Source organism: Nicotiana attenuata, chromosome 9 (genome assembly GCF_001879085.1).
Source record: "Nicotiana attenuata strain UT chromosome 9, NIATTr2, whole genome shotgun sequence".
Lineage (NCBI taxonomy): Eukaryota > Viridiplantae > Streptophyta > Magnoliopsida > Solanales > Solanaceae > Nicotiana > Nicotiana attenuata.
This window is the reverse complement of record NC_031997.1, coordinates 17631613-17643283: the sequence shown is the minus strand read 5'-3', so window position 1 is coordinate 17643283 and position 11671 is coordinate 17631613. Positions and strand designations below refer to the sequence as shown.

General features: G+C 34.0%; 1 protein-coding gene across 1 annotated transcript; it reads right to left on the bottom strand.

Annotated features, from left to right (window-relative positions):
- LOC109232750 (S-adenosylmethionine decarboxylase proenzyme 4-like) lies at window positions 7000-8371 on the bottom strand. Its single transcript, XM_019398488.1, has one exon. The coding sequence runs from the start codon at window positions 8312-8314 to the stop codon at window positions 7295-7297; it is 1020 nt and encodes a 339-aa protein (XP_019254033.1). The 5' UTR covers window positions 8315-8371; the 3' UTR covers window positions 7000-7294.

Below are 11671 nucleotides of genomic sequence, written 5' to 3'. Positions count from 1 at the left end.
CCAAGTGGCGAGAAAAGTGTGTCAATTTTTTTTTCTTCTTCTAGGAGCATGGAAAGCAAAGGTATTGGAAGGATGCAGCAGCAAACCAAATGGTTGGAACTAAGTGTGAGGTACCCGCACGAAGGACCAAGCTTGAGAGAAGCCTGAGTACTCCCATGAGCTGCTAGTGCTTCGGCCTTTGGCCTACCAGGGAGTTTCTTTTACTCTCTTATTAGTATGGTGTGCATTGGGGACAATGTATAATTTTAAGTGTGGGGTGAGGAGATTATCTGTGTGACTTTCTATGATGTTTTAATTGTGTTAGTTTAATTGAATAATTAAAAAAAAATGAAATATGTAGACTCTTCCAGATGACGGATCCTTTAGACAATTTTCTTGAGGGAAGTAAGTCTAATCAAAAAGCCAAAAAGATTTTTTTTTATTTTATTTTCTTTTTAGGTAGTGTAGTAATTTCCCCTTAGTTTTTTTTTTGACCACGGTTCTTTTCCAAGAGCTTTTCTTGAACCGAGTTAGGTAGATTTTTCTTTAATAGATTTTAGGACCCTTAGGACTCTTTTGGGCTAAGATGGTTGAGGGCAAGAATGCATCCCGTGGTGTACATACCTGCAAATACTTAAAACGAACTTGAGGGTGCAACGTCTAGGCTCACATGTAAACTCTTAATCTTATACCTTAATTTTGCACACCTTGTCTTACTTGAACGCTCACGTGAATGTGTTGACAAACTAATTCGGAATGAGTTACATGCCAAATGTGTGTGAGGTAATACACGTATTCTATGCTTGCATGCGATACCTAGAACTTGCCCCGTGTGTGTGCAAAGCGAAATAGAAGTTGTTTGGTCTTAGAGATGATTTAGGCATTTCTTTGTGTAGCCTATATAATCATGAATCCACCTGTACATATTACCATAGTTAACCTCTTTGAGCCTATAATCCTTTTTCTTTGGCAACCACATTACAAGCCTTACCCATTTGTTTGAATTAACCTTCTATTTGAACATTTTTACCTCTCATGAGCACTTGAATTGTTATGAACTTGGTAAAAGTTAAAGTGTGGGGTGGTTGGTTTGGCTTTTGAGTGAAACTAATTGAATAAGGAGAAAGGTGCACTGTTTTGAAAAAGGAAGAGCCACTTGAATTGAATCTCAAAAAAAAAACTCATAGATAAGTGGTGGCTCTTGATGCAAGTGTGTTTAAAGAAGATTGGGGTAGTTATATTGATGTGAAGGTGGAATTTTGGGGTGACACAAGGATGAGGTTTAATCGAGAAAATGTATGTATTAAAGTGCTTAGGGAGGTGTAGTCACTCTTATGTATAGATGCATCCTGCCCGTCCCGTTGCCTACATTATAACCAAATGAAGCCCTATCGATCTTAGACTGAACAATTCGATTAGCAGAGTATTATACTAAGGGCAAGCTTATGGTGTATCTGTGTATATGAATGTTCTTTACTGAGAGTGAGTGAATTCGTTTAAGTTCCTTGTTGTTTGATTTCATGTGTGTGGAACTTCTCTCAAAAATGTGATGTGAGGGCATTTAACTCAAGAAGAAAAAGCAAGTCTTGACTTCTGTTAGAGTACATAAAGTAAGCATGAGTGTGGCATGGCATTAGAGTCTTCATCTGAGGTGTGGCTGTTGCACTGCTTGGGTTGTTCTTTCATAATAGCAGGTGTGACATAAAAAGGGTAATGCATCTAACGAATAGGCCTAGAAGTGTGGTTCAACTTGCTCGAGGACGAGCAAAGATTTAAGTGTGGGGTGTTGATAATAGGTGAATTAGACTATAATTGGACCCTAAAGAACCATATTTTTGTATAGCTTTGTGGTAAAAAGTGATAACCAAATGCTCTGATTAGTGCTTTTCATGCTTTGCAGGCTATATCCAATGAAAGAAGTCGATGGAGCACGTTTGGGATCAATTACGGAGAAAAGGAGGCTAATCAAACAATGCCCACGAAGTGCACCAAGCGAAGAGACAAAACCAGAGCTGAACTTGGCCTGCCGCGGTCAGACCGTAACCGCGGCAGAACATTATTAAAGATTCAGAGGACCTCTTTGGCCGCGGTCCTGGCGTAACCGCGGTGGGACCGCGGCAGAACGCGGAAAAGTCAGGGACTAAAGTGTCAAGTCGAAAAAACTTGGTGTAAAACCCTTATAAGAAGTAGGAATTCGGCCACATTAGGGCAGATTTGTTTTGGAGAGTTCTTGGGCAAGAAACACAAGTGTGAGAGATCACCCAAAAACATCATAGTTCTTTATTTCTTCTTTTTCTTGCACTTTTCCATGGGTGAATATTTTCGTAGTTTATCTTTACGTTGTTATGAGTAGCTAAATACTTTAATCTAAGGTTTTGATGGAACCTATTGAAGGATGATTTTCTTGATTATGTTCATATAGTTTGCCGGTTAATCTCTATTTGTTCAACTACGTGTTTATTGTAGTTAATTGACAGGATCCTCAATTAGCTGTGCCTATTTAGTGTGCATAACTCAGGAGAGAGTGCATATTTAGGTAATTGTTGAACAACACCACTCCCAAAGTATAAGAGGGATCTATAATTGCGGGTTTAAAGGCGGGATTAGGGATAACGAAGCCTTGGATGTAATCTAAAGTGAGTTATAATAAACAAAGTCAGCTAGCGTAACTCGGGAGAGTGTGTCTAGTAAATAATCGCAATTACTCGGGAGAGATTTACGGTAAGAAGAGTGCTCATGATTGATAGAGATATTTTGGTGAATCTATATGAAACATAACCGGAAAGGATTCCATAAATAGGGGAAATCACTACCTTAGAATCTTCTCATTATTGTTTACAACCCAAGCATATTTAGTTTACGGCTGTTTATTTACTTTCAATCTTAGTTAGTAGAAATACCATCAACTATTGTTTACAATGTTTGGGAAAGTTGATTATAAAGAATTTAGTGATTCCAACAAAGGTAATTGTTAGGTTAATTCTCTGTGGGATTCGACTCCGGACTTGTAAACCTGATTATAATTGCAACGACCGCATTGTCCTTTTTATAAGGCATAGTTGGGCGTGATCATTAACCAAAAACTAATCACTAATTAACAGTTAATTTCTGGTTTAATCATTAATATTACTGAAAGGCAATTTCATTCCCACTATCATAGCCACATGTTAGATTCAAATTGGTATTAATTTAAACAAGCTATACCCTAGCTACCCCCACCTCATTCACAGTGAAAATTTATTTTTTCTTGATTAATCAGTCAATTGTTATGTTTATTTAAGTTTAATTTAAAGCTAATGAAGTGACTCCATAAACTTAAGTGTTTCCTTTGTTTTGATAGCTTCAGCAGGAGTTCTAAGGATTTGGGTGCAGAATAGACAACAGGTTCTTCATTTTTGTTCCATCTGTAAGTTTCTTGTTTCCCTTTATAGTTACGTACTATATGTCATACTTCTTTTAGGTGTTATAAGTTAACAAAATTGTCTTTTTAAATTCATTTTCTCCTCCTTAATTTCCCTTACATCTCATGCTATCTTTATAGTATTAGGGTTATATCATGATAATAAAACTGCTAGCTACTAGCTAGGCTTGAAGCTTTCTTATTATGTTTATTTTTTTCCTTCCGAATTGGAGGTATGGTTTGGATTTTTTATTCTTTTTACATAAGTAACAGTGAATTAGAAAATTTTCAATTGAATAAAACAACAAAAAAAAGGTTAGTGTATAAAAATTCAAACTCGTGATGCTGTGATTATCTGCATAAGGACAGCATGACAGGGTTGGAAGCGAAAGAGTGAGAGATACTATATGAGTATAAAATTACTATATTATATGTAAGAGGAGTCATTTAGACCAAATGTTGAATCGTACTTATTTCTTTGACTTTATTATGTTTCCTTGAGTTCGAAACTAAGCATAGGGGATTGTGTGAAATAAACTAAGGTTAGAAAGGACGTAAAACTTAATTTTAATAGAGACTACGATTATTCTTCAAACATTAAATATTACTATTTCTTTTACTAAACATATGATCATTAATGTCTTCAACATGGTTATTACTTGAAAAGACGAAGTGTTTCATGATAAAACGTCTTATCTTAATGATTGTGACGATGTGATCCACTAACATATACGAGCAAAAAATTTTAGATTTACGAAATTAGAATTTATCTCGAGTGGGTATTGTTAAAAATGATTGGGTACACCTTAAGGAGTGTAAATCTCAATTTTTGGATGATTTGGTAGAGATTGTGGTCTGAATTGAAATTTGAGCGAAATTTGAAGTACACAAGATGAGCATGGAAGAAGATGATATGTGTATCTCACTGTGTATCTCCATGTATCTTTTGTGTATCACTTTTGTATCAAATATGTATCTCTTGTATATACATGAGATACATGTGAGATACATGTCTGATTCATATGTTAGAGAAATTTTTAAACTCGATTTCAACTACGAATTTTGACTCAAAACTAGTCCAAATCACCTCCAATCTTCCTTAAATTTTGTATATTGACTCATCTATATGTTTTCAATGTTCAACCATATCTATTGAAAAAGGTCCTTTTTTTTGCTTAGGTTTTAGAATCTTACATATGTTTCTCTTTGTGTTTCGTCTTTGCTACCTCACCCATAAAATTTCTTTTTCGTCTTGCATCTAATGTTGGTGATCACACTTAAAAATATGGAAGGACATTTCTGCGTGTGATTCTTGGAGAGAAAATCCTTACTTATCTAGGTTTTTAGTTTTTGGATGCGCTTGGGTAGTTATGGTAGATATGTGAGTAATAGCTAAAGATTGATAAGTTTGGACTTATTTGGAACATTTTCGTAAGACTCCCTAGTTTGAGTAGTTTTTCCTTAATTCTTCTTTGGAATTTTACGATCCCACTCCACTTTTGGTCTATTATGGGCCTTATAAATAGTAGCGAATACACTTGGGCCCCTCATTATGGGTGAATCTCGGGGAAAAAAGATGGAGTTTTTTTATTCCTATACACTATTTGAAACCTTATTACGAAAAATGTACATATTTTGGTATTTATCCGACCTAAACACATTTTAGTTACAAAATATATATAATCCACCTTAAAAGGCTCCCAAATCTATTATTTGTGCCTTCAATCAATGGATTTCTATCCAGTTATATACAACTACTATATCATACCACTTAAATATAATTTTTATACAAATTTTATACAATATGTCTTTTGTATATTTTGTATCTGATTTATACATAGTAAAAACAAACTTTCATACAACTAATTATATATTATACAACTTACTACAACTTATCTACAACTTTCACATATTATTTCTACCCAGTTATATACAACTACAACATCATACAACTTAAATACAAGCTTTAAACAATATTGTTCAATCTTTAAACAATATTGTTCAATTTTGATACAATATTTAAATAAAGAAATATATATAAACACCAAAATACAATTTTGCTACTTTACTATAATTTCGTAAGTATAATGTATGTCATGTCTTCTTTATTTTCTTCTTCGAGTTTCAATCTGAAATTCAGCCAAAATCAAGTCTAATCTTCACCAAAATACCCTCAAAATTGAGATATAAACTCCAAACAATATTCCCAATTGTTTGCAACAATACCCAATCCAAACAAATAATGGTTTTTGAAAACCCAAATTCGAATTCAAAGCTTCAAAGCTTTTTAATGGCTGTCAATGGTGGAATTACTGCTCTCTTTTCCTTTGCTCTACATTACTGGAATTAGGGATTGTGAGATAGAGAGAGACGGAGAGAGAGAGAGAGAGAGAGAGAGAGAGAGAGAGAGAGAGAGAGAGAGAGAGAGAGAGAGAGAGAGAGAGAGAGAGAGAGAGAGAATAATAAGGATGGAAAATAATTGATTCCTAATATAAAGAGATACTCATTTAATTCCTGAAGTGTAAAAAATTGGTAAATTTGTATATAGGATGTAATTAGATTGAAACTTGAGTAGGGAGGGTAAAAAAAGTTTCAAATAGTGTATAGGAATGTAAAAATTCCCAAAAAGAAAAAAATACTCGAATAGCCATTTCTCAGTTAATAACGTTGAAATATAGCTATTGTCCTAGAGTTAAATTTCACAAGTGAAATTACAGGATAATGAATATTTTTCACTTGTGAAAATTTAGAACTTTAGGATAATAGCTATTTTTTAAAGACAGAATCAAAAAGTGGTCATTAGGCACTATTTCTACGTGAATCCCCACTTTATGAAGGGCGAATGTTTATCCCAGACAGTCCAGTGATCGAAAAATCATACAATTTAATTCGCTATGTCACAAGTTTGATTTGGTTGTATCTCTGCTGTTTAATTAGGTAGCTATTTTCTTGTTAGCAATGTAATATGGAACGTATGTTTTTATAATGAAAATGCATATATAAGCAAGAGAAAAACATATATATATAACACCTAACTAAGTAATGATAGCTATTTCAAAATGAAGTTAATGAAATAAAAGTGCTATCAAGCAAAACATAGAAAAACTAAAGAAGGGAAGAAATCTTGAGAGATGTTTTGTAGTTTTTACTTCAATTCTTTCACCTTGTTATGTCAATAGCTTACATAAAAATATACTATATTTTTGTCCACTCATAACTATATACAATTATTTATCTAATTAAGATGCATGCTTAATCATGGAGGAAAAAACCAGCACCAAGCTAAGCCCATGCAAGTTCTCATTAGATAGAGACAAAGAAATGAGAAGAAAGACAAAATGAAAACCTACCAAGAAAAAGAGCCATGCACTTTATACTACTGCAAGACATTAACAAGGCAATCTCAAAACAAATTTCTCTAGGCGTGACAAACATAAATGGGGTGCATTATCATGATATATCAACCTAAGTCCACTATCTTCCCTTCTCTTCTCCTTCTAAATCTTTTGTGAAAATTTCCTTTTTATTTTATTTTAAGTAATTGCATTTTTTCCATGAAACGAACAATGACAATATATATCGGATAAAAATTTTAGTGCAAATTTTTACTTGCATCACTCTACACAAGTCAAAGCTTACATTGATCATCAAGATCATCCCACCATCCAATCCAATGCAATTACATAACTCATGCATATCAATATTCTACTTCATTTTTAATTAAAAAAATTTCAACTAAACTCTAGCAAAATAAAAATAAGATAATAGAAAATACAAAAGAAAAAAAAAAGGTCCCCTACTCCCTCTCTTTAATTACTCTTTCAAAACCTCTTCCCACATATCTACCATCACCAATGGTTGCACCACCAGTTCACCACCTTCCTACCACCACCGCCGCCGCCATTGCCGCCGCTGCTACTTTCGGCAAGACGTAAAAGTCTGAAACACCACACTTCCGACGGCCGGAAAATCATCCATTGTGCAGCTCCGGCATTTCATTCCTAGCGGCTCCACAGCTTTAACAATCCTCGTCCAAACCTCGTTGCTTGTCGAGGTAGTCGAAATCGACATAGTCCCCGGTCGGAAAACTTGCACCACTTTCTTCAAAATATTCATAATATCATTCGGATCATCATAAATTGATCCAACACACTCATAACTGGCATAACTAAAACCATCTTCAGGTGTAACATGAATAGTAGAATAACGATCCCCATCAATACCATTCATTGAATATCCACAAGGATCAAACACAAAATCACAAATCAAAGCATTTGGATTAATTTCACTAATACCCGTAATCTCAGTCATTTCATTTGCAGCCATATTTGGATGTTTAAAGAATTTCCTAGCAAGTACTCGGTCAAGTTCTGTCATGCAAATTTCTATAGTAAAAAGTTCATTTTGGATAATGCTATTTTCAAGAGGGACGTCATAAAATTTGTCACAAGCAGTGAAAACATGCCAAGAATGAGAAATGAATTTTGATGGCATAACAGAGGCTTTTTTGTAACAAAGATGAATAGGTAATTGTTCTTGTAAATAAAAGATTTCATCTTTGAAATTTGTATGAGGAAAAGGTTGAGCTTTTGGGAAGATAAAATTGCCTCTTGTGTACCTACATTCACTTATGACAAATCCCATTTCGCTTGAGAATTGGATTAAAGGAAGAATAGATTTCAGTAGTTGTGTGGTGCCACATGTTTTGATAATAATCTTGGTAGGGTAAACAAAAAGGCTTGATTCTGATAGTACGTACGAATCAAAATATTGGTTTCCAACAGCTGACACTACAGTACATTGTACTGCATTTAATACTTCCTCTATTGACTCAAAGTCCAGCTGCCGGAGACCACCCATTCCGATCACCGGATCGTCGCCGGAGAAGTGTAACTCCAGCCTTTTTTCAAATCCTTCAAATCCAGAAACAGCCATTGATGATCAAACTTTGAAATTGAAAGGTGTTTGATAAAAAACAAAAAACAGAGAAAGAAGTGGAGATAGGAAGAGTGGAACAGGGAAGTGAGTATATATAGGGGAATAAGATGGGGGGAGGGGGGTGTTAGGGGGTGGGGGAGAAAGGGGCCATGCGGGGTTGAGGCAACAAAGAATAATAATTGTAGGCATAATGAATGCAAGATGATGGTATGAAATTGTTTTGTTTGTGTGAAGAGAGAGAGATATCTTTCTTTTCTTGAGACAACAACATGAATCCAAATTCATTTCCATGCGCAAGTCTTGTTTTTTTCTTTCTCCCTTCGTTTGTTGTCTATGTTTTGAGTACTATTCACTCTATTTCCTTCGCTCAAACCTTGAAAACAACCTATTATAATCGGGAAAAGGTCTGAATATACCCATGTACTATGAGAAAAAGGTTTAAATATATATATTCCTCGTTACACTTTGGATTCAAATATACCCCTATTGTTATACTATGGTTCAAATATACTCTTCTTTTCTTAAGTTTGTTCAAGGTGGATATTCGATCCTACGTGACACTGACCACATGGCATGCCACCTCAGCACCCTAACCCATTTTACCCCTCCCTTTTATTTTCTTCCCCTCCACCACTATTTTCCCTAATCCATTTTACAAAATGAGTTAGGGACGCTGAAGTGGCGTGCCATGTTGCATCTACTTCATCAAATATCAGTGCTACGTAGGATTGGATGTCTATCTTGGACAAACTTAACGGAAGAATGGTATATTGGAACTAATAGTATTACGGCAAGGGTATATTTGGACCCAAAATATAACAACAACATACCCAGTATTATCCCACACCGTGAGGTTTGGGGAGGGTAGTGTGTACATAGACATTACCCCTACCTTGTGAGGATAGAGAGGTTGTTTCCAATAGACCCTCGGTTCAGGAAAGCATAAGCACTACATTAATAAAAATATAGACAAGAAGGGACAGTACCAAAAAGCCATATAAAAGCAGAATAAAAACAACAAGACAGTAAGGTGATCAACAATGAAAGAAAACAACGGTTAGTCATAAAAACCTACTACGTACCAACAGAAAGCGAGACTGTGTGTCAATACTACTGTTAGAACACTCTAGACTACCTACTCCACTACCCTAATCCTCGACCTCCATACCTTCCTATCAAGGGTCATGTCCTCGGTCAGCTGAAGTTGCGACATGCCTTGCCTAATCACCTCTCCCCACCTCTTCTTTGACCTACCTCTACCTCTTCCTCCAATGTCAAGATCCTCATCTCTGCTATCTTTATCTTCTGGACATGAGTGATCTTGATTGGCCGACACTCAGTTCCATACGACATCATTGGACACAAAGTATAACGAGGAGTATATTTAAACCTTTTCTCATACTATAAGGGCATATTTGACCCTTTTCCGTATCATAATTGAGGGTTAGCTAAATAGTCAAGATTCAAGAGATTACAATCGGAAATGTTATCTAATTCAATTATCTCTTGACCAAGGCTGATCAATTAAGCCTATCATACTTTCTTATTAACTAGTCCCATGTTAAAAATCAAACCATTGTAATTGGTGTTCCTATGGTTTCAAAAATTTGTTCTCATTTTTTTCTCCTTGAGAGTCAAATATATAAATATAAATGGCTTATTTGAGGTATTAATTTTACTTCAAACAAAGGAGTGTTTTGTTCAGTACGAAAATAATAAAATAATATATATATATATATATATATATATATATATATATATATATATATATATAAAATATTTTATAAGCAAAGTAAACATTAGTTTGGGATTAAAGTAGAGCCTTATGAAAGCTTCACAATCTCAAATCTAAACTCATGTACTAACTAAATAGTGATATATGTGGACATCTTTTACTTGAAATTCTGCATGTGTAGTAAATTTGGGTACATGTTACATATGTTAGTAATAAGCGTGTAGTGTATAGGTTGAAAATATGAGAGACCAATGTACCCTAGAAAATCACATGGCAGCTTAGTAAAACAGAGACACAATTATAAACAAGATGCTTGAATGCATGACATCAATTATTAGAGTTTGCTACGAGGAGGCATGCAAGCTTTGTCTAATCTATATCTCTTCCCTTATATAGATATTCTCAATCTCAAGTGCCAAAACACTTTGAAAATAATTTATACAACAATAAAAATAAATATGTGTCAATCCCAAATAAGTTGAGATCGGCTAAAGATCTACACATCAGTCCATCTTTTTCTTTCATAGAGGTGATAAATTTGTGCTTTAACACATCCGTTTTCTTGCAGAATGATGTGAAATTTTAGGTTTTTTCTGCTTGTAATTGCACATGAATTGCAAAAAAAATATTACTAGGAAAATCAGTTTTTATTTTTATTTTTCGGATATATATATATATATATATATGTTCGAAAAGAATTAGAGGTTATTTTTGCAAGCCCTGGCAAGGCACTACTCTGTTTTGACAAACATGGCTATGAGGAAACTGGAGGGGCATGAGACTAAATTCAACTGGTTGAAAAGGACACCATTATCTTTTCAAAATAAAGTTTAATAGACGTGCCCAAATATAATCAATTGTGTATTTCTTATATGCATAATAAAACAGTAAGTATCAAGCGTGGCAACTAAATATAATTATAATATACAATACATTAGGATGGGGGTCCGTAGATGAAAATAGAAGCCAATTGACATCATATTTTATGCTTCATACAATGTATTATCATCATCATTTCTTTTTCTAGTATAGTATTCAAACTATATATCCAAATTATTTCATTACAACAAAAAAGATACGTTAAATAATTTGCCAACTAGCAAGCCAAATTTAATAATATGACAAAAAGTAAATTGACCTAAGATAGAAATTAATAAGAGGGTTAAGTTTTTAGTTTTACCAATTCATATATGAATCATAAATCGTGGAAATATTTTGTCTGTTTTTTCACTTTTTTCAGTACTTGGAGAAACAACAATCAAGAAGATGTTTTCGGTTTAACATGTATGCTTGACACAATAATAAAAAAAAAATTAGATTATTAAGTCGATTTCTCTATTTGTATTAAGTTAATTATTTACGACATTTTAATTGTGAGTTACCAATCTATGATTGATGCTTAAGATTAACTATAACTGGCTCTTAAAAAAATTGGATAACAAAAAATATTGTTTCCACCGTCAATAACTATTAGTCATACTCAAGACAAATAGACTAACAAAAGGAGGAAAATTGAACCAAACCTTATCAAGAGAATGAGAATTATTTAGTTATACTCAAGATGAATATACTAAAAAAAAAAGGAAGAAAATGAGAATTAGTTAGACAGTGTATGTATT